This window comes from Xenopus laevis, chromosome 6L (genome assembly GCF_017654675.1).
Source record: "Xenopus laevis strain J_2021 chromosome 6L, Xenopus_laevis_v10.1, whole genome shotgun sequence".
NCBI classification, from domain to species: domain Eukaryota; kingdom Metazoa; phylum Chordata; class Amphibia; order Anura; family Pipidae; genus Xenopus; species Xenopus laevis.
The window spans coordinates 148,975,218-148,999,511 of NC_054381.1; the positions used below are offsets into that span (position 1 = coordinate 148,975,218).

At 39.3% G+C, this 24,294-nt stretch overlaps 1 protein-coding gene across 3 annotated transcripts in view; it reads right to left on the bottom strand.

The window, feature by feature from the left end:
• enpp2.L (ectonucleotide pyrophosphatase/phosphodiesterase 2 L homeolog) overlaps nt 1-24,294 on the bottom strand; it is a 69,430-nt gene that overhangs the window by 13,727 nt on the left and 31,409 nt on the right. Inside the window, exons 9-25 of one of the 3 annotated variants that reach the window (XM_018266730.2) lie at nt 24,034-24,089; nt 22,316-22,381; nt 21,337-21,409; nt 21,036-21,144; nt 19,361-19,483; nt 15,102-15,133; nt 14,624-14,751; nt 14,095-14,179; nt 12,868-12,955; nt 12,154-12,326; nt 11,866-11,914; nt 10,651-10,707; nt 10,258-10,401; nt 6,495-6,631; nt 4,195-4,330; nt 1,108-1,185; nt 215-347 (exon numbers count right to left, since the gene is read on the bottom strand). In XM_018266730.2, the coding sequence (XP_018122219.1) occupies nt 215-347; nt 1,108-1,185; nt 4,195-4,330; nt 6,495-6,631; nt 10,258-10,401; nt 10,651-10,707; nt 11,866-11,914; nt 12,154-12,326; nt 12,868-12,955; nt 14,095-14,179; nt 14,624-14,751; nt 15,102-15,133; nt 19,361-19,483; nt 21,036-21,144; nt 21,337-21,409; nt 22,316-22,381; nt 24,034-24,089 (1,667 nt within the window). 3 annotated transcript variants of the gene reach the window in all.

The window sequence follows — 24,294 nt, forward strand, 5'->3', positions numbered from 1 at the left end:
TAGAAATTTCATTTAATTTGCAGGCCACAAAGTGCCAGAATTGGAAAGCTAATAATTCAAATAACAACAAATACCAATCAAGAAACTGGCAAGGTCAATCTATAACATAATAAAGTTTAGTGAAAGGTAAACTTACCTTTTCAAACGTTTAAAAAAAATAAGTTTTTACAAGAGCAAAACCAACACAAAAAAAAGCCCAGACAACATTTCTTACGTTTTTATTTTGTCCATAGTATCATATACGCCGTCGTAGTCATAGTCAAAGATCGGCCCGCTAACAACATTGACTCCGTTTCTTTCTGTTGCAAAACGTTTCACCAGAACCCTCTGAAAATAATTCCAGATTTCTGTTGAAAAAGAAAGATTAAAAAACTTGAGTAATTCATGGCATTTCAATTACATTAAGGGAAGACCTCCCTTGGTACATGCATGGGCTCATCAGCAGCTCTGGAGTCCTGAGGGGGGCAGGTCTTCAGTGATCTGGCTCTATCATTCTCCATCATTTTCTAATATGTAAAAGGCTGATCACAACCGCTTGCTGATTGGTTGCTATGGGCAATTGCCCCTGTGCTAATTAGAGCTTATCTTGGTACATGAGCCCTCATTAAGGGAGCTTTCTGATCATTTCATTTTCCATCACAAAGTATAAATGATGCATATTTGGAATCAATATTCCTGGCCTTGTAATGCAAGGCCAGTGCTTTTACTTGTATTACAGGTATAGGACCTGTTATCCAGAATACTCGGGACCTGGGGTTTTCCGGATAACTGATCTTTCCGTAATATGGATCTTCATACCTTCAGTCTACTAGAAAATCATGTAAACATTAAATAAACCCAATAGGCTGGTTTTGTTTCCAATAAGGATTAATTATATCTTAGTTGGGATCAAGTCCAAGGTACTATTTTATTTTTACAGAGAAAAGGGAAATCTTTTTAAAAAATTTGGATTATTTGGATAAAATGGAGTCTATGGGAGACGGCCTTTCAGTAATTCTGAGCTTTTTGGATAATGGGGTTTCCGGATAACGGATCCCATACCTGTATAATACAGTAGTTCCTCCACAGTTATGTTAAAAAAATAAGCAGCAGCTCTTCTGTACTTACTTTTAAATGCAGGGTATATGGGAATGACATTCGTAATGAGTAAAGCATCATATTTGGCTTCAGCAGAGGAGCTTAATTCTAAAGAAAGAAAAGACATATGATGAAAATAAAACTATTATTCACCAAATTGCAAATAAATACAAGTGACCTATGGATAGAATGTTTGGAGTTATTCAATCACTTGCTGCCCAGTTCTAGCTATAATAAAAGTTATACAGGTAGGATACAGTTATAGTTACTCATTCTGTATGTACTAATCCCCTAGCCCTTTGCTTGAATAAGGTACATCTGAGAATACAGATGTTTATAAATACAGGCTCTATGCAGAAAGCGCTTCATTGCAGTTTGTGGAATTCAGGGTACATCTGTGGTGCCTGATTCGGTACATACAACTCACCTTTCCCTCACCGTTCAACCTGCTGTTAGCTGAAAAAGCTAATCACTGATTGGTTGCTACGGGTTACTGCTCAGCTGCCAATTTACAGTGTTAATAAATTAGCCCCACTGTGTTAAAAGGGATACTGTAACGGGAAAATATGTTTTTTTTTTTCAAAACATATTAGTTAATAAGTGCTGCTCTAGCAGACTTCTACGCTGAAATCTGTTTTTCTACAGCGGAAACTAATTTTTTTATATCTAATTTTAAAATCCGACATGGGGCTAGACATGATGTCCATTTCCCAGGTGCCTTCAGTCATGTGTCCTGATAAACGTCAGTCACTCTTTACTGCAAGTTGGAGTTATATCACCCCCCTCCTTTCCCCCCAGCAGTCCATCAGCAGAACAATGGGAAGGTAACCAGATAACAGCTCCCTGGTAGATGTAAGAACAACACTCAATAGTAAACATCCCTGCCCCACTGCGACTCCATTCAGTTACATTGAATAGGAGAAACAATAGCCATACCTCCCAACATGTAGCGCGGCAAATGTTTTTTTGACTGCACCCATTTTTTGGCCACACCTCCTAATTACCATGTTCATTTTACAAAATTTACAGAAACATATTTCTTTGTTTTTGTTTTGTTTTTTCATTTATTACAGTTTTGCTAATGAAGGTGAATTGCCCTTTAAGCTGTGAGTCTAACTTCTCCCAAGGGACCTGTTGGCCAAAAGCCAATTAAGTTAGAAACATTGTATCTTTTTTCAGCTGTTCAGTGCAGATAAAATCTGGACTTTCCAATACAAACCCGTGACTGCGGGTTGAGCGGTCAAAAGTGGGACCAAAAGGGACCTGGGACCTTTCAGAACATGGAGAGAAGAGGAGTATCAGCCCAGGGTTTAAGGGGGTGCCTAATAAATTGAAAGCCCTCAGTGATTTACACTTTCCTTCTACTTTAATTATTATTTATATACAACCCATCTTGCCTGAGGTCTGTAGTCATGGAGTTTGTCAGTACCACCAACAGGGCTGCCATTAGAAATCACGGGGCCCCGTACAACAAAATTTTTGGGGCCCCCTGGGCCCCTCCCACACTGACGACCAAGCTCCGCCCCATATCCCGCCCACATCGCAGTTAAAAGACCACACAGACATCAGCACTAAAAAAGTAACCCCCCCCCACACAAGTTGTAAAAAGCTATTGATGGTCAGGGCCCCCTTATAAAAAAATTGGGGCCCCAAAAAAAAAATTAAAATTTTTTTTTTTTTTTTTTTTTTTTAAAAACATTGGTGGCAGGGGCCCCCTTATAAGTTTAAAAAAACTTGGGGCCCCAACAAAAAAAAATGTAAAAAAAACTAAAAAATAAACAAACATTGGTGGCAGGGGCCCCCTTATAAGTTAAAAACAAATTGGGGCCCCAAAAAAAAAAAAAAAAAAAATTATTTTTTTTTTGAAAAAAAAAAAAACCCTGTGGCAGGGGCCCCCTTACAAGTTAAAAAAATTTTAACCCAAAAAAAAAAACAATGGTGGCAAGGGGCCCCTTACGAGTTAAAAAAAAAATTGGGGCCCCAAAAAAAAAGTTTTAAAAAAAAGATTGGTGGCAGGGGCCTATAGAATATTAAAATAATACATTGGTGGCCAGGGGATTAAAAAAAAAAAAAAACACAAACTGGTGTTCAGTAGGATTGAACTCATGGCTTCAGTACTTCAACTTCGCCTCCTTTCGTGACTTCGGGTCTTTTCACCGCTTCAGGACTTCAATTTCGGCTGTTTTCGTGACTTCGGGTCTTTGCGCTGCTTCAGGACTTCGGCTGTTTTCGTGACTTCGGGTCTTTTCGGCGCTTCGTGACTTCGGGACTTCGGCTTTTTCCGTGACTTCGGGTCTTTTCGGCGCATCGGCTTCGGCTTTTCGGCACTTCCGCATTCGGCACTCAAGAGGAATGACGTACGGCTCGGGCGCTTGTAAGGGGGGCCCGGATCTTCAAAAAAATGCAGCGCTGCCGGGCCCCCCTTCATGCCCGGGCCCGGTACGCTTGTCCCCCCTGTCCCCCCCTGATGGCGGCCCTGACCACCAACCTTGCTACATCTGTGATTACTCATTCTGTGTGCACCACTTACCCAGCTCTCTATTTGTATAGGGGAGATCTATGGCTATTCACTTTGCCTTTTAAATAGAACATGTCTATGGTTACAAATTATGGATGTACCCCTCACCTTCTCCTCTGTTTGCACAGGAACATCTGTGTTTACTGGTTATGTGCCATTTATCTGGCCCTTTTTATATACAGTACGGGTGATCCAAAAATGTTTCTTTTGCACAAAGCATTGGAAGCAGCATTCTGTGAGCCCACTGAAATCTATTGCACAACCCCAACAGAAACTCCCCAGATACTAATCTGAATTGTAGAAGCCTCCCACTCTGCCTGGAAGTTGTCTAAATATTTATACATACTGCTCTATTGGTGGGAGGCAACAATTTAAATTAAAAATAGGATAGATCTTGTAAAAATTACCTAATTTTGTTTTCAACGCGACTATCGCTCACGTTGCTTTTTGCACAGAATCTCAGATAAACCTCAAGGGCAAACCACAGGCTGTGACCAGCAAGTATGACCCCTCAGAGGAATAAAATTAGGGCAAATTTCAATTTTCTCAGTAAAAAATTCTACATTGAAGCGGGGGTGGTTGTAAGAAAATTAACTTACGAGGTGGGAAGAGAAACCCATAGGACACCTGTTTATCAGTTTTGTAGGCTGAGCAGCTCTGGCTGTTTCCCGGGGAGATGCGTGGGTCGAGACGCACACAATTAGATAAGTGCTCAGGAATACCAGATACATCAGCCTGCATTGGAAAACAAATAGTTACTAGCTGTCTGACATTCTGATCCTTAAAGGAGAAGGAACGGTTAAAACTAAGTAAGCTTTATCAGAAAGGTCTATATAAATACACCAGTAAACCCTCAAAGTAATGCTGCTCTGAGTCCCCTGTGAAAACAAACACTGAATTTCTTTCCTTCTATTGTGTACTCATGGGCTTCTGTATCAGACTTCCTGTTTTCAGCTTAAACCTCCAGGGCTAGGGCTTGAGCATGCTTAGTTTGCTCATCTCTCCCCCTCCTTTCCCTGCTGTAATCTGAACCCAGAGCTATGAGTGAGCAGGGAGAGACTGAAAGTGATGTCACTCCAAGCTAATACGGCAGCTGATATCCTAAACAAACAGAGAGAGTTTCTAGAGCTGCTTACACAGGTATGGTAAAGCATTCTACGGAATAAATATAGCATTCTAGCTTGCACTATTGTGGCTAATCTCCCGGCAATAAACTACCTCGGTAGCTTTCCTTCTCCTTTAATATGCTGCAGCTCATATACATTAAGAGCACTTTCTATAGTATAATATTATTCCTGGATATAATGCAGAGACTTGTGTGAATTGATATGAGAATTTGCACACAGACAATCTGGTCTCTTGGGCTAATGTCACACGTTCTCCACCAGTGAAGACCACGGCCTCCAGTTGCCTTTCATTGCCCCTATTGACTTTGATAATTGATTACTTCCCTATAAATATCCCATAGTCTAACAATGGGATTCCACCTATAGCACTGGCCCATTATCCACGTTATGGGAGACCACACTTCCTCTGCTGTTCTACTACTTGTAGTGATGGGCGAATTTATTCGCCAGGCGCAAATTCGTGGCGAATTTGCGCGATTCGCCGTCAGCGAATAAATTCGCAAATATATTCGCGAAACAACAGCGAAAATTTGCCCCGGCGTCAAAAACGGGCGCCGGGGTCAAAAAACCGGGCACCAGCGTCAAAAATGGGCACTGGCGTCAAAAACGAGACGCCGGCGTCGTTTTGCGAATTCGCAAATTCGCCCATCACTAACTACGTGGCCATGCACACATTTGCATTGAAATAGGAAAACATAGATACAAATCCTTTTCTTTTCAATTCTCACATCACGCCAAATGAGCACAGAGGTGAAAAGTGAAAGGACCAAATCACTATTTTTGGATTCTGCCGAACCCCCGAATCCTTTGCAAAAGATTCGGCCGAATACCGAACCAAATCCTAATTTGTATATGCAAATTAGGGGTGGCAAGGGAAAACATTTTTTACTTCCTTGTTTTGTGACCAAAAAGTCACTTGATTTCCACATGATTCGGTTCAGCCGGGCAGAAGTATTCAGCCGAATCCTAGATTTGATTCATCCCTAATTACAGGCCAGAAGTTTGGAATGACCAACTGCCACAATCCAAAATTTAGTTATTTGCAGCAGTCAAAAAGCAGGGAGAGAAACACTAACATAGATTCAGGGGCGTAACTACAGAGGAAGCAGACCCTGTGGCTGGAGGGGGATCCAGGGGGTACAGGGGGCCCCATGAGGCCCCAAGAGGCCTTAGTTAATGAGCAATTTCAATATATATTGATTAGGGATGCACCGAATCCACTATTTTGGATTCGGCCGAACCCCCAAATCCTGTGAGAAAGATTCAGCCAAATACCGAACCGAATCCGTATTTGCATATGCAAATTGGGGGAGAGGGAAAAAAATTTTACTTCCTGTTTTGTGACAAAAAGTCACGTGATTTCCCTCCCTGCCCCTAATTTGCATATGCTACACATGGGACATAAAGCAATATTAGGGATGCACCGAATCCAGGATTCGGTTCGGGATTTGGCCAGGATTCAGCCTTTTTCATCAGGATTCAGGCAAATCCTTCTGCACGGCCAAACCGAATCTGAATCCTATATGCAAATTAGGATTCGGATTCGTTTCGGCCCGGCAGAAGGATTTGCCTGAATCCTGCTGAAAAAGGCCAAATCCCAAACCGAATCCTGGATTCGGTGCATCCCTGATATTGATAGAACAGGTCAACCTCTGGAAATGTTGGGGGTCCTAAAATTAATTTGCTGTGGGCCCAGTATCATCTGTTTATGCCACTGCATACAGCAATGCATGTTATATGCAGGCAGGGCACTTTCAGTTAAACATACCTACCTGCTTGGATATAGTGTACGATGTCCATAGGGGCATCATTAAGGACTCGCTGTAACCACTCTCAAAGTCACCGTGATGCAAAACACTGTACTTGGTTTTAAACAGCACTGCTGGTCTTCCATACAGGAGGTTCTTATCTGCAAAGAGAAAGGGATCAGAGTAGTGAAAATGCCAGGAGGGCTGCTGTAAGACGCCTTAGACAATATGTTTGGGCCTCTGTGTACTTGAACTAGTCTGCAATTAGTTATGATCTACCCCAAGTAAAAACAGAAAGCACAGATCTGATTGGTGGTTAAATTTAGCACCTATGTTAGTAAACTGTCCCCTTTATTTTAAATTGCTTGGGTAGAAAGCTATACAGCTGAATAACTGTGCTACTATACTTTGAATAGTTCAGTGTAAAAATAAAAACTGGTTAAATAGATGGGCTGTGCAAAATAAAAAAATGTTTCTAATACAGTTAGTTAGCCAAAAATGTAATGTATAAAGGCTGGAGTGACTGGATGTGTAACATAATAGCCAGAACACTACTTCCTGCTTAGCAGCTCTCTTGCTTTCCACTGATTGGTTACCAGACAGTAACTTGTGGGGGGGGGCACATGGGTCATAACTGTTGCTTTTGAATCTAAGCTGAATGCTGAGGATCAATTGCAAACGAACTGAACAGTTCCCATGTGGCCCCCTTAAAATCTAACTAACTCAGAGTTAGAGAGCTGAAAAGCAGGAAGTAGTGGTCTGGCTATTATGTTACACATCCAGTCACTCCAGCCTTTATACATTACATTTTTGGCTAACTAACTATATTAGAAACATTTTTTGCACAGCCTGTTTACCCAGTTTTTATTTTTACACTGAACTCTTCCTTTAAATAATAAAGATATATATATCCTTATGTAGTAAAACTCAAATAAAAAAATTACAAACATTTTCCAGTAGAAGAAAGAAAATCACTGCTAAGCTTATGTTTGAAACAGGATAGGCATTGATGAGATTAGGGAACCCATCAGATGTCCGACATGTTGTTATTTACTGGTTAGAGGGGACATCACGCAGATGCCCCTGAATGAAGGAGTGAGAGAGGAACACAGGCAACTAAGCTCCTGTGCATCTGCCCACTTAAAACCTGTTCCTGGAAGATGTTGCATATATTTAGGTCACCCTGTAAGGCTGCAAATCCAGACCCAAGCTAAACACTGATTCTGCTGCTGAAGCACAGCTAGTTGCACCAGCCTAAAGTTTCAGCTTTTAGCAGCAATGATCCAGGACTTCAAACTTGTCACAGGGGGTCACCATCTTGGAAAGTGTCTGTGACACTCACATGCTCAGTGGGCTCTGATTGGCTGTTGAGAAGCTAAGCTTAGGGCTCGTCACTAATTATCCAGCAGAAAATGAGCTTCCCCTGTAATATAAGCTGATGCTACAGGTTTGCTGATTATTAAATTCTGATGCTAATTGCACTGGTTTCTGTGCTGCCATGTAGTAATTATCTGTATTAATTACTAATCAGCCTTATATTGTGACATTTCTATTCTATGTGTACTGTATATTGTGAGTGGGTCCCTAAGCTCAGGAAGTGACAGCAGCACAGAGCATGTGCAGTGAATCAGCAGAAAAGTAGATGGGGAGCTACTGGGGCATCTTTGGAGACACAGATCTTCTGCTAAAGGGCTGTGGTTGTCTTGGGCTGGTACAGAAGCTCAAAACACAATGTACAACATTTTTAGCTAATTTTGTTTTAGTTCTCCTTTAACAACAACCACATGTTCTGCCTGCTGAAGGATTCAGGGAGATGTAGTATAACAACAGCTGGAAGGCTGCAGTTGGACAAGCCTTGCTTATGAAAAACATATGGGAAAATGTAAGTTTTGCCCAGACTGAGGATATGTAAGGCAAGGTTTATAACCAGAGCACGGTCACCGAGGTGCGTTTGACATGAAGCATCTGGGCGCCTCATCTGCTGGCACTGCTCTAATTGCAACACAGTCTTCCAAGTTAATGTTTATCTATCAACAAAGCAGCTTTTAGAAACACTGGGGCCTAGTTATTAACACACAATTATGTCCAATATTAAACAGCTTAAGAAAATTCCTTTTCCTCTCACAAATCAGAAATCACCTTATACTTTTTTTTTTATTGTCAGTATCACATTCCATAATTTCTTGGTTTTAAACCATTTTAATCCCTTGTCTGCCCCCCTCCCACTGCCTGTGTGAGCCAAACAAAAACCCAATAAGCTGGAGAAAATGTTTGCTTTAGGTTGTATGGACATAAAGGCCTGCATGTTGGCTGCACTGCAACCAGAGAATAAAGAGGGTGGCGGGAGCAGGTACTGAACAGTAGGGGAAGCAAGGGATCCCATTCTTCTAAAATCCCAGAGTAAAATCCAGAATTAATAAGACTATTTGCATTATTGAAAAGGGCTGTTCCGTCAGGTTCATGTGCAGCCCCAGCATAGACTCAGTCTGGTATATAGATACTCCCCTGTATTCTGAGAGTTGCAGTTCACACCTCAGGGGAAGGGAAGAGGGCTGACATCCCCTTGATTTAAACAATCATTAAAAGTGTATATATATATATATATATATATATATATATATATATATATATATATATATATATATATATATATATATATATATATATATATATATATATATATATATATATATATATATAATATTCTGTAAACTAAATTGTGGTTTGCAGTCAGAACAATGGATCAAGCCAATTATTTAAACACCAAGTCACTATTAGGCCACCACAGGTCACATAGACATTTCTGTATTCAGATAATGTATTTATAACGCATGCAGTGAAAATAAAACCAGTGAAATGGACATGAAGCATAGCTAGTGCTGACCTCATTAAATCTAAGGAGTAACAATGCAAGGAGGATTATTTAACACCGAGAGAAAGCAGGGTCGCAGATTATGTCCTTTCAGAAACCAGGGTTTCTCAATGTAGGTACTAGCAACAAGATGGCTACTATTGCCTGGGGTATGATGGGAAACTTTCATGCTGTGCAGGATTACAATGGTGAGGGTGTGCAGGCTTAGCCTAAAAGCAAGCAGACATTACCCAAGCAACAGTAGAAGACAGATAACTTCTGGGCTATGGTCATAGATGAACATCAAACATATGGCTGACCTGTGTTCCTGATGTAAACTCATATATCATATGCAAAACACTTAGGGGGTATGTAATAATAGGCACTAAGTTTGCCCAGGAGCAATTATCCAGAGCAACCAATCAGCAGGTAGCATTTACTGGTCACCTGTTTAAAAGCATGCATTTTATTGGTTGCTATGGATTAAAGCTCCTGTGCAAACTTAATGCCTTTTATTACATTAGGGGTAAGACAAACAGCAGAATCTTCACTAACACTGGTGATACATTTTGTGAAATGCTTTTCATCCCTAAAGCTCTTGTTGGTCAAATAGGTTCAAGATCCTCAACTAGTCAACCAATAGAAGCCACCACCACCTTCAACCCCATGTCTTTGTATCTATATGTTTAATTCCAAACCAGATGAAAGGAACTTTCTATCTCAGTCTACATTTTAGCTCCATGGCATCCCATCATTGACCCTGCAGTTGTTTAGATCTTCAAATCTTAGTATCCTCTGCCTGTTGAAGTTTCTAACAGCTGGAGGCCAGTGAGACGAACATAGATGGTTTTACTTATAAATGACATGTGCAAGCAGTCACTTGAGATTGCGTGAAGAGCTGGGCAGCCAATAGAATGAGGGGTTTCAGAGGCTCACCCGCTCTGCTTGTGAATGTATCATGCTGATCTGCTCCTGGGACGTTCTCTTGCTGTTTTTCACATGAGGAGGTGGTTAAGGCTCCCTCTTCTGAACTTTCACATAACCTTTCTAACATCTCATCCTCAACTCCAGAGCTCCTTCCTTTGGTGGGTCAGCCGTCGAAGAGAAAGAGATGGTAAAAACCAATCAGGAAATCTGTATTAGACCGTAACGTTGCAAGCTCATGTAAACACAGCAATGGCAGCACTGAAAGGCTTAACCCACGGACGCAGCACAAGGCAGCTATACATTCACAAGGCAGAGCCATGAAGCCAAAGCAACCACATAGAAACAGAGATTTTGGAGTGACGCTGAAAATCCAGGATCCTTTTAGAAAATCAGTTCACAAACCTGTGTTTCTTGAAGTCAACTCCTTAATTTCATTGCTCAGCTCTTCTACTGCTACATCTGTTAACACAAAAAGACACATGCATTACTGCATAATGAGGACTTCTGGGAACCTCATCCTTTAAGGGGATGTTTATTTAACCTAGGAATTGACTATAGTTAGTGTCTGGAGTCATTAAATCATTTTAATGTTGTGGCCTTAGTTATGCAACTTCTTTAGTTGATCTTTTAGTCTGACATTCAGACTCCAATCTGGTTGCTAGAGGTACTTCTTAGGAAGCAAATAGAATTTTGAATGCCAAACTGGTAGAGAAAAAAGAAGGCAACTCCTGCTTCACCTGTGTAGCAACCATAAAGCAGTTTAAAATGCCAGTTTGCAATGGACCAACTAGAATAGATCATACCAAAATAACTAAGCTACAAAAATGTAAGTTACTACAAACCAACATGCTAACATTCTATTTTTATCACATATCTGCCTTAAAGCAAAACTGACAAATACTACAACACTTGAAGTTATTCAAAAAGAAATGGCTTTCCATTAATGGGCAACAGAGACATGGAATGATACAAAGTTCAAATCTATGATATCAAAATGGTTTCAATGAAATGGCTAATAACTGGTTTTTTTTGCAATACCACTATACATCATGCAGACCAAAGTGTATCATATAGTCAGCATAATCCACTTGTCCAATTCTATATGTGCAATTATTGACCCGACAGAAAGAAAGTGGTCGCCCTCATTTTGATTTTACTTGCTTAGTGATCAGTCCGATTTCTTTGGTACAGTATCTATGAGTATGCCCAGAGCTTACCAGGACCATGGCTGGAAATAATATACTCCCTGATCTAATACTCCTTTATAAAAATAAGGGAGTAAAAATCTGCCTGAAACGTTCTGACTGCAAACCACAATGTCATTGATAAGAACTGTTAATGCTTCATTGTTTGCCACAATATAACCAGTCTTGGCATTTAAAACCCTTAAGTCAACCAGTTCATGAGGCCCTAGGCAGGTAGGAGACTCTTGGTTCTGCTGGTTGGGTGGAAGCTGAAAATTACAGATGAGCTTTATCTTGAATGAAGTTGTCTTTGGGTATAACCAAAGTGTCCTCAATCTCAGTCAGCTGCTTGGTGGATTCACATCTCCCTAAACAAATGTCCAACACCCAACAGCAAAAGCGAAAAGGATTTATACATATGCAACATCCTTACCATCTGTTCCTTTTAGGTAAAGACGCTTATTCAGCTCCTCTGCTTTATTCTTCATAAAAGACAAAACAAAAATACAAGTACTTAATATTAAATCAAACAGTCTTTACTCTTTGGCAGACATTAATATATGTATAAGGATGTTCAGCCTGAAACTCTATGGCTGTTGTTGAACTACATACCACTCCCATTACCAAGCACCTCTTGATATTAACGGGTGCTCTCCCTTAAGTCAAGTATGTAATGGTATAGTGCTCATCAACCACAAAATTGACAAGAAACTGTTTTTACCTTGTCATCACAAGAGCACCCCAGTTCTTCATTCACGGTGGAAGGAGACGTTACTATGGGCAGTGGTTTGGAAACTTCGTCAGGAATTGCAGGTTTGTAAGAAGCAACTCGCAAGAGATGGTTTAGACTTCCATGGGTTCCATTATTGGGAGCAGGCTTTAATCCGAGAAGATCTGAAAAGAGATAATAAGAGGACATCATGCGTTAAGAGGAAAGATGAAAGATGTTACCTCACTTCCTGCTAATGTTTTGAATTCCATCAGCCTCAACAACAGCACAGAGAACATTGACCATGTGCAGTGCCACTGACTCTCAAAGGATGGTGTAACAAGTTCCAAAGATGGGGAGCTCTATGACTAGCCTATGAGTAAGTGCCCCACCAGGCACAAAACGTGTTAGGCCATCATCATTTATAGGACGTCTGTCTTTATTTAGGCTCACACAATTTGTTTTCACTTGACAACTCTGAAGACCTGGATCTTTACTGTTGTATGGCCACTGAACCTCTGGGCCAGTACAGCAAGTTAATATAAAATACATGATTTGAAACAATATACTATTTTGGCTATAGGTCTCCTTCAAACATAGGGTGTCATGTTCATGCCTGATAATGGTACTGCCTTCCCAATGCTGCTATTCACCAGTTTGGAATGTCTGGTCCCAAACAATAGGTTACTATATCTTAAAAACAGAGAACAGAAGCCTCATACTTACCACACATGACATTGTAGAGCTCAATATTTTCAAAAGGAGGCACTTTTGTCTTGTATTTAAATGAAGGGCCATGTCCTACAAAGACAGTCTGAAAAGGCACACAGATAGGGCAGCATTAAAGGTATATCATATACATCTACATGTATGTAAAATACAACACCATAACCGTGTGCTTCTTTCTTATTGAAAAGCAAGCCAACACAATAGATATATACTAAGTTAAAAAGATAAAAAACAAATAGTGGCGCTTTTTACAGTGTAAGAATACCCACTTCCAGTCTCAATTGGGTGCAACTAAATACAGGCAGAATAAGTGGTATAGCAAGTACACTCAATTGCTATCCCACTTATTCTGCCTGTATTTAGTTGCACCCAATTGAGACTGGAAGTGGGTATTCTTACAGTGCTTCACTATTTTGTATCTATATTTATGTGCCAACTACAAACAGCCCACTTGGCAGTCTATGCCCTGAAAAATACAGCTTCATTAGATTATTTCAAAAATAACCAATGAACATTGGAATGATCTACATCATCTAACTTATCCAGTGAAACTTTAAACATTTATTTGTAGCCAGCTAACTAATTTTTATTAACTATTTATCATTAATTATAATTATTAACTAATTTACTTGTTAAATTTATTTTATACATAAAATATCTCTATTGTCCCTGATTTATCCACGTGGCTCCCCAGCTGTCACTGAAATGGTTATAAAGCCTGAAATATAAGATCAATGATCAACAATGGTCCTCTCCCTTAAAGGACAAGAAAACCTTAAAAATAAGTGAATGTAAAATTGATGAGAGTGCAATTCTAAGCACGTTTACAATGAACTTTCATTATTTTATGAATAAGAGGCTGCTCTGATGTTCTTCTGGTTAGGAAAGATATGAGAAAGGTTTATAACCTTTTTCTTTCTCCTGACAATTTCCTTGACTACTTGGATGTCAGACTGGTCAGAAAATGACCGGCAGGTGGCACTGCTGTAACAAAATTCATTCATGTTAGCAGTAAATGTAACCTTTAATATCTTGGACTTTAAAAAAAAATAATGAATGTACTGTACATTGCAAAAGTGTTTAGATTGATAGCACCCTCATCAATTTTACATTCACTTATTTTTTAAGTTTTCTTTAATTTTATAATCCTTTAATCTTATATCCACCAATCCTCCCATATATTCACCCATCCAATCCCAAGCCTCCTTGAGAATGGTTCTGTACCTGCATACTGTTAATCTTGTTGTCATAGCCATGGTCTCCCTGGAAGGCGCATTTTCCTTGCCTCCTGTATACATCCATTGGCTTCCTGTTTGGGAAAAGGGTAATTGGGTGAGATCAAAAACATCAATGCTGGAGTGGGATAAAAGTTTTTAATGCCATTGGTAAGAAGAGCACCAATGCTTTCTGAACTACGGCATAACAATAACCCATAGTCACCTGTGTCCATAAAAATGGAGGAAAGAGAAATTCAAAATACTTTTCAGCATCATTATCAGTCAGGTGTCCAGCAATGAAATATTCAACTTCCCCAGGGTGTAGGGGGTGAAGGCCTTTAAAGGCTTGTCCAACTACACCAATAGGGGCAAAATGTCACCACACTTCAAACATGGCCAATGCAAAGTAGCCAATCAAGGGTGACTGAATGGAAGAGCAAGACGTATTAATGGTTCTAAGCTTGTAATAACTGGGCCTTATTCCTGCCTATGGCCATGCAGGTGAGGAATAGCACTGTAATTAGTCATGGACTTACCTTGCAACATGCCATTTACGGTCTACCAATAAATGGATATCCTCTATCCTCCTGTTAAAAGCATAGTGCAGTCTCTTGGGAAGGTGCTGCTTCAGGTAAGGCTTAAAGTGCTGATCTGGTTTTTTACACTAGAAAGAGGGATACATAAAATTATTTAAGAGATATACCACATTAACATCTGCCCCAGCTGTTGAAGAAGAAGAATAAAATCTTAAATCAGGTTGGATTTGCATGAATGGATGTCTGGAGGGGCAGTGGACAGGTGAAGAGACCTGATGGGCAGTTAGGGGGGATATTTATTTACTGTCATAGATACCCCTTAACACTTTAGCAAAGTCACAATAACAATAATAATTTGTATACCTTGTATAACACTTTATTATAAGCTATAGGTGAAGGGGAATGGATTTGCTCTACAAAGATGGTGTTTGAACCCAAGAAGGTGATATTTTTTTCTGTTACAAAACAAAATACCTACCGTAAGATTGGCAACAACTGCTTTAGGATCATCTGGAAGCAAATGTAAAATTAAATTAGCATTTGAAAAATTATAACCACGAGTCCACCCTACAACACAGTGCAGAAACATGGGCATGGTACACCTTGTATGTTAAAGGGATGCTATCATCACATTATTTATTTTGTTTTTGTTTAAATATTGATAACGGTTTGGCACAGGCTTAAATGGCGCATTAGTGATGTCCAGGGTAATATTTATCATCTGCATGAATTAAACACTGTGGTTTTAGGAGTTTGGAAAGCTCTCTCAATAGCCCACGATTGTTGTCTTTGCTGCAAATCATGTGAAACCGCCAGCAGCGGGGGGTCATTATCAGTAAATTTCTCTGTGGAAAATATACTTGCACGTGATTTTGGTCAAAAATCATCTCTGCAATATAATCTCTGTGTTTTTTTTGTGACTCAGACTGTGGACGTGTTGATTATACAGCTTAAGCCATAAAGCGTGGCAAAATTGCTGCATTTTAGCAAGAGGGAAGTGACATGATGAGCAGCATTACATGGGGAGGCAGGCCCCACGAAATGCTTTTGTTTTGGATGATAGGGTCCCTTTAACTCACACAAGAAGCTGAATAGGATCGATGACTATATTTCTAAGCGTTCATCATTATGAATTTCCAAAGCAAGCAAGCGGCCTTTTCAGTTAGTTATCAATTACATTTGAGAAACTTCATTGCATGTACTCAAACTATGCATTCGGTGTGGTCAATTTCCTTGCCGGTCTCTCTGCCAGGTTTCAGGCCAATGACATAACCCCATATCAACAGTCCGAACAGTATTATGAAGCTGAATATCCCCTTTCTAACAATATATAGGGTTAAAATAAAGCCACCAGTCATATTGCTCAGAATCCACCCACCAAGGTTTGGGCTGTGGGTTCCTTCATTCTGATTCTGTTAATGAGCAGATAATGTAAATAAGTACTGTAGCACGCACAGATTAGTCAGATATACCAGTCCAGCAGAAGCAATGATTAGATCATGGCACAATGCTAATCAGTCCATACCTGAGCCAACTACTGTATACATAAGAGGTAGACCTAGTATAGCAGTAACCCCCTTCCCAATGGATTCCCATATTGTCTTGTCTCCTCCTTCAACACCCTTGAGGCACAGGTGATAAATCTATAGCCCAGTGGAACATACCACTTTACTTCCATGTACTATGACCAGGATATTATATCAGTCTGTACAGCAGTAAGTTCCATTTGTAGAAATGGAGAGGTGCTTTTCCAGTGCATGCAGCCGTCATATGTTAACTTAGCCTCCGAGCCGCGTTCAGTTTTCAATGCACTGAATGATAGCGGATGCATTGAAAACAGAAGTCGTACTTACCAGCATTCAAATTTCTAGTCCAGACATGACAGTACACAGGTTTGTCCCTCCAAAGCTCGTTACGCTTTTTCCCAAAAGCCTGAACTTCAAATTTGCCTGACATTTTTTTCTTCTCTTTGCTTCCTACTGCTTTAGAGTAACACTGACCTGGAAGAGGAAGTGCTTCTTATGTATCTGCCCCTCCAGGTGCAACTTCTACTGAATGGAAAGTGTGTACTGTCATGGAGGGGTGGATGGGATGCTATACGTAGCCAGGGCCAAGTTACATTACCAAAATCTTAATTTAGCAAAACATGCACAAAAAGATCCACAATTATCATTAAACAAACAGTAAGATACAGATTTAATCTACTAAGAACATATGGCTGCAAGAGTTTCCATATTGCAAGCCTGGATTAGTCTAGGATTGTTCCTAGACTAATGATCATCTGATGATGCTTGAAGAAGGGCTTTTATCATGGTGTATGGAAATTGCCTCTACTAAGCACATATTAGAGGGATCCTGTCATCGGAAAACATGTTTTTTTCAAAACGCATCAGTTAATAGTGCTACTCCAGCAGAATTCTGCACTGAAATCCATTTCTCAAAACAGCAAACCGATTTCTTTATATTCAATGTTGAAATCTGACATGGGGCTAGACATTTTGTCAATTTCCCAGCTGCCCCCAGTCATGTGACTTGTGCCTGCACTTTAGGAGAGAAATGCTTTCTGGCAGGCTGCTGTTTTTCCTTCTCAATGTAACTGAATGTGTCTCAGTGGGACATGGGTTTTTACTATTGAGTGTTGTTCTTAGATCTACCAGGCAGCTGTTATCTTGTGTTAGGGAGCTGCTATCTGGTTACCTTCCCATTGTTCTTTTGTTTGGCTGCTGGGGGGGGTAGGGAGGGGGTGATATCACTCCAACTTGCAGTACAGCAGTAAAGAGTGATTGAAGTTTATCAGAGCACAAGTCACATGACTTGGGGCAGCTGGGAAATTGACAATATGTCTAGCCCCATGTCAGATTTCAAAATTAAATATAAAAAAATCAGTTTGCTCTTTTGAGAAATGGATTTCAGTGCAAAATTCTGCTGGAGCAGCACTTTTAACCGATTCATTTTGAAAAAAAATGTTTTTTCCCATGACAGTATCCCTTTAAGGTAGCTTACATGTGCAGAGCAGAAACATTCTGTGCAAATATCATCTTTATTATATAGACGAGAACAATTCAATAAAATAATAAACACTTCAAATAGAATACGTTTCATTAAAGGGGCAGAATGTACCTATACACACCTCTTAACGCATTCAAAATAAATTGAACTTATGCTGAAAAAACATTCTGCCAATACTTTTAATTGAAGAAAAAAAATTATAGAAAAACAGTGTCGGACTGGGATGTCAGGGGCCCACCAGAAAACATGAGGCAGAGGGCCCACTATCCAAACGATTAAAGCACCTCTCATCACTCAACCTCTTTATTCTCCTAGTGTCTTTTCTCTACATACTATACTCTTTCATCATTAAGCCTCTTTGTTCCCAAAAAGAAATAGGGAATGACCATGAAATAGGCCAAATGGTTAGAAGCAAGAGGCCCACCAGGAATTTTCCTGGTATCCCGGTGGGCCAGTCCAGCACTGGTTTTGCTTTCATACTTACTTCCCTGTAATTAGATGACCTAGTTTAAATAAAGATTATGAGCTCTGCATATAGACAAACCCCTTTATTTTTGGCTTACAGATAAGGAGTGATCCATTATGCAGAAGGGGGCTTTTTGAGCATTGTTGCTCTAATTATCAACCTTCCAAGAACCAGGAAGTTTTAATTTCTCTATTTAGCTAGAGAAGTAACAAAATACATAGCTTTTTCACTGACCTAAGAGTATGTGTGTGATAGGGAAGCTTTCTCTGTGGCAGGCATTGTTACCAATACACTCCCCACTATATCCAGTTATACCCAGTGTGCCCCAAATCGTACCCATTTTCAGGAAAACTCTACCCGCTTTATGCCCCACCAAATACAGAATGTATAGGCAAGACAGGGAGTCTTGTGAATTATTGCATTTTCTGTAAATTGCTAAATATGAGGACTAACAATTAATTATAATAAAAAAAATTATGGTAAACCACAACATTTTGGCACAAAGTTAGGATGGCGCAATGGCCTTAAATAAAAGTTTACTATGTAAAACTCCAAGGTTTGACATATACAGTTATGTTTAGATTTCATACCATTTCTTTTCTAAAGCTTGTGTGTTATTACTAATATCTCTAATGACGATTATTTTGTCTTTTCTACCAAATCACTATGCATACTAGTTCATATAAATATGTAATTGATCTGCACCACCTCATAGGTGTGATTGGCTGGGATTTCTTTTAAATACCTGTGTAAACATTTCTTTATTTTAGCCTATGATTTAGTGCCTGTAAGTGGAAAAAAATGTGTAAGGCTATTAGATATTATTGTTTGAGACGCAATAAAAAAAACAAAATTTATTTTACACTACCAGAACTGCTTTTGGTGTCTCTACATCTGTTGGAATCTGTACCAGTGCCAGCCTGCATTTTTCTGGTTTTGGAGGACTCCAGGGTTAACTGAAAGACCATTATTTGATCTAAGACTAGACCCCCCACCACCACGATGGCCTTCAGCTGCGGAATGGCAACATGTTTGAAATCCATGCTCTAGAAAGCCGTAAAGTTCAATAAACTTCAACCTTCATCTCACCCTTCATGATACAATGGTCAAATACAGTTCTACAGACAAAGGTCATGCTGTTCATACACGTTTCACAAGAGTACCCTTTGAGTATGGGACAAGCCAGTTGCATAAATATTTTTTTCCTTTTTTTCGGAAGGGGCTTCAGTAGAAATGCTCATAAGATAGACTCCCCCACTTACGTTTAGATGCAGGGTTTCTAGATCTCATGCGTCCAAGAGATCCAGGCAGCAAAGCAAAATCATCCACGTTGCTTAGGTATGTGTTCAGGAACTCCGTTCTCTCACAGGTGGCTTCCTCCATACCTGTGAGTGAAAAGGGTGCCATTAAACCTTCATTTTATTAGTATGAAATATACAATCTAAAAACAAGCCAAGGAACTGCAGTATTTTACAAATTGGTAACAGAGCTATAAACCCATAGAAATGCTTAGCCTGAAGTCAAAAAAAGCAATTTAAGTTGATTTCAGCTTGGCACCTTTAGGTATGTGCTGCCCTGTCCTGAATGGAACCCCAGTATGGATTTGTGTTTTTAAAGTGTTTTCATTATAAAGACTAGGGGATGCATGGATTCCAGGATACGACAGACCCAGAACAACAGCTGAAATAAACAAGGACAGTTTGTTCTCATGTTCTGGCGAAAAACAGAAAACAAATCACTTAAAACCAAGGATGGTAATAGCGGATTCTGTATCTGCAGTCCTGCATTAGTCAAAGCTTCCATTCTTGGACGTACGGTTTAATTAAACAACCAAAATGTAATCAACAATCAACAGAGATGAGCCAAGAGAAGATGAATTTGGAAGCTGTTCATTACCCCAGATGGAACATGAAGCTACAGAGTTCATTTATTTCTAGCTAAGAATCCTGTTTCCTGATAAAAATCTGTGGCACTTACAAAGTCACATTATTCTGCAGTGATATTTGTAGCTTTTTGTGTGCCTTCAATTTCATTTAATTCTGTCTCGGGTGTCATCCAACAGGATTTTTTTGCCCAAATATATCATTTTCTATATATTCTCAGAATGGAAAGTTAATGCTTAAATGAAAAGGTTTTTTTTTTTTTAAAATGTAACTAGTTATTTATCACCTTATTGCTCCAGCTTCATTCAGCCTATATTAAAATATAAATAAATACAGAAAAGTCAGTCTGTCAGAATGCATGGGATGTTTGCCTTCTTCAAGCAAGCAGGAGATCCTCCAGAAGTCACATTATTATTGTTATATAATGTGATTTTCATTACTGTCTTATGACATATGAATTAATATGACAAATGCTCCCAATATCTTGACTTGCACAACTTGCTACATGTGCTGTGACTAGGCCACCCAACTCCAGGTGAAATGGAAAGCCTTTCAGCGTGAAGAACAGTTTTGAACAGACTCTGGTGCAATCTCAATTTAAGCAGGTATAAGAACAGCTTTCCCATAATCCAGTCAGAGTCAACCATATGCCAAATTGTCAATATTGCCAATATTCAACCAAGATACCAACATCAAATTGTATATATACGAAGGTTGGCTACACATGAGCCAAAGAAAGCTGCTGACTTGGCCCTTCCAGACTGGATCTGCAGCTTGTTGACTTGTGTATGGAACCCTTGGGTGGGCCTGCCAACAAGTCCTTGTAGGCCAGCAGTATGATCTGAACATTGGCCCCCTGATTGTCTCGATTTGGCCAAATAAAGTAAATATCGCTCATACTATTGTGAAGTTGATGTATGTTTACCAGGAGGCACACATTTCACTGGACTTTGGCTGGGCTAAGGTTGACATTGATCTAACCCAGATCATTTTAACCTGAAACCTCAAAGCTGCTAGAATACACAAACAGTGATATCTATACTTAAAACATTACCATGGTCTCCAACAAAGATGATATTGACACATCGGTGCAGCTTCATTTGTTTCAAGCCATCCATCAACTGGCCAACAATTTTATCATTAACCTTCAGTTGTTCTGTCAGCTGAAACAGACAAAACAGTGCAGGCGAGAACAATTCATATTATTGGTAACCTCTTTATTGTATTCGTGAATACAGGGTTTATCAGTATGTATATACACATTTTTAGCAGTTGAATTACTTGTGCAATATGCTCTCAATAAATATCAATAGCGAGTTGGGAAAAATGGCTTAGAAAGCAAAGGTGGTACAAACCTCAGGTTGGAAAGGGCCATATTTATGTCCCGCCTGATCTGGTTGTTCTGAGTAAAGTGCATAAACATAAGGTCTGAGGGGAAAAAGAAAACCGATAAAACAACAGAAGCCATAATTATAAACTGTTATATATAGTCTTAGTATGGATTATAAAATTCAACAAAGCTCTTGATCATTTTTTAATATCTTTGAAACTTTTGGTCACATAGCTGACTAAGAGAAACTGCTAAAGGAACCAGAATTTTACAGCATTTGTAGCTTTTCATTTTGTCTAGTTTGAAAAATGTGCAATTTTGTTATTATTTGATTTGTATGACTACTACCAGAGCAAAAGCCACATAGATTGCACATAAAGAGTGGATGTGTGTTTACACTGAAAGCATGGTGGACGTCACAGTACAAGTTTTTTTTTTGTTATTTTTCACACAAGGAACAAAGCATGACGTATTCAAAAATTGTTCATTTACATCAGTCTTAACATTGCTCTATGTAGAAACCAGATACGTAAATGAGGAAACATATCGAATGAATCATAAAATAAAATTAAAATAAAATAAGACTGTGACATTCAAGTAATTATCATCTCAGGACCCCAAAGTCGTGAGGTTTTGTAGAAAAGCAAAAGCCTGTAATATGTGTTGAGAGAGAGATCCAACCATACTGAAAAAGAGTGGGTTCTCTCTAAGACAAGTATAGGAGCCAGTTGATTATCTAAGCCTGTGATAGCAGTTCCCAAGCCGCCCAAGTTTTCGTAAAGTGAGTCATTTGGTTATTTAATGTCGCTATGAAGCTTTATTGCTATTTACTCTATTTTTTATTTCCTCCAGTGACACAGTAGTATAATAAATATGGGGGTCCTGTCATTGTATTTGCAAGGTCAGTAAATATGAGTCTGATTACTTGCAGCCATGGCTTCAGGAACTTGATCAACCCTCTGGTTATAAAGAACATTACACAGTCCCCAAATCTCCCAACATACCTTTCATTGTCTGGTAAGTGCAACCACTGTAATACAGTGAAAATCCTTCGTTCTTGAGAAATAGCCCTATAACAGAAAAAATGGTAATTGTTAGAATGCAGGCTGTTTTTTCTTTGTTTTTTTATGTTTTTGTTTTTTTAAGAGAACCGATAAGGATGTCTTTTTTTTTTTTAATACAGTGTACATGCAAATATCCACCAAATCTGTAATCCAAAAAAAACACTCACCTATTAGGTAGATAAGACCAGGGCTGCCACCAGTAATCACACAACTAAGTTAATTGGATCTCACACAGGGATACCCAATTATTAGCCCATTGGTCACCTTGGTCCCTTGGGATGTGGGCCCTGCCAACAATTATGATGGAGCCCCAATGTAAAAAATATGCCTGTTGCATGCATGGCCTTGCCCCTGATCACCATCCACCAACCCCTGCAAAAGCCTTGACCCTTTAACAGCTTGTGAATTATTTATTTTGCTTTTCAGCAACCCCTTCTACAGGGACCCTGTATGCACTACTGCCTGTACCCCCTGATAGGGGTCCTGAGTAAGCCTAATGGAGTTAGGGTTAAAGGAATAAAGGAACCCTTAAAAATAAGTGAATGTAAAATTGATGAGGGTGCTATTCTAAGAATATTTGGAATGTATGAAGAACATCAGAGCAGCCTCTTTCTTTCTCCTGACAACTTCCTTGACTACTCGGTGGTCAGACTGGTCAGAAAATGACCAGCAGGTGGCGCTGTTGTAACATAATTCATTGATGTTAACAGTACATGTAACCTTTAATATCAACACACACTGTAGCAGACAGCACCAACAGGAATATTTGTTTAAAAAGCCTTTATTATGCTTTTCTTAGGCTTTGCAATCAGGACAGTTACAACGTTTCAAGCCAAACAATGGCCATTTATCAAGCTTGATAAAGGGCCATTGTTTGGCTTGAAAACGTTGTAACTGTCCTGATTGCAAAGCCTAAGAAATGCACAATAAAGGCTTTTTAAACAAATATTCCTGTTGGTGCTGTCTGCTACAGTGTGTGTTGATATTCAAAGTCGGTTGGAGTGGACACCGAATGACGTTCACCTGACTACTAAATGGGAGATTGGATTTCCTGGTGAGTGCTGGCTTAATTGTATTTTTCATGAATCCTTTAATATCTTGGAATTAAAAATAAATTAATAATGAATGTACATTGCAAAAGTTCTTAGAATAGCACTCTCATCAACTTTACAATCGCTTATTTTTTAGGTTTCCTTATCCTTTAAGAAATCATGGGTTAGTACACCAATTATTTTAAACCTTTCACTTGAATCTATGTTACTGGCAAGGGACTTCCATAGAATCTGTATTTCCAGGTTACATTAAGCAGAATAGGAAATGGTGTCCTGGAGTGTCCTCTACAGCTGGTGTGAAAGGGTTAAATGAGGGCGAGCAGATTTCAAGTTTAAACTCTCTTAAAAAAAGGGCTGCTATACTATCAGTTTTAGCATGCCAATTTAAAATTATCATTATATCCCCTATTATGGTGATTGTGCCTGTGCATTTCTCCACTTAACATTACTAGACCTGTAAGTAATGCTCTGCATGGTTTCCCTCATTATCCTTATTATAAGAAATCAAGAGCGGGAAGTTGCTGATGAAAATGGTTCTTATGAACCGTAATTTTCCAACACAAACACTGTGCCCAATTTTTACAAATATCACCAAGCATGACTTACACTGGCCAGAAGAATGTTGCTGCCTTCACCCCCTGCTTAGATGCAGTTATCCAAATCTGAAAATACAAAAAAAAATAAAATGTACAGATTTCATGGGCTATCAAGTAAAAGTTATTGCTCAGAAATTTACAGTATATGAATACATTTACCAAAATTCACAAGCAAAGCAAATTTTAACCAAACAGTGCAGTTTTCATGAAAAACCGTGCCAAATGCAATAGCACAGAGAGGCAACTGAGATGTAATTTGCAGCCCCCATTA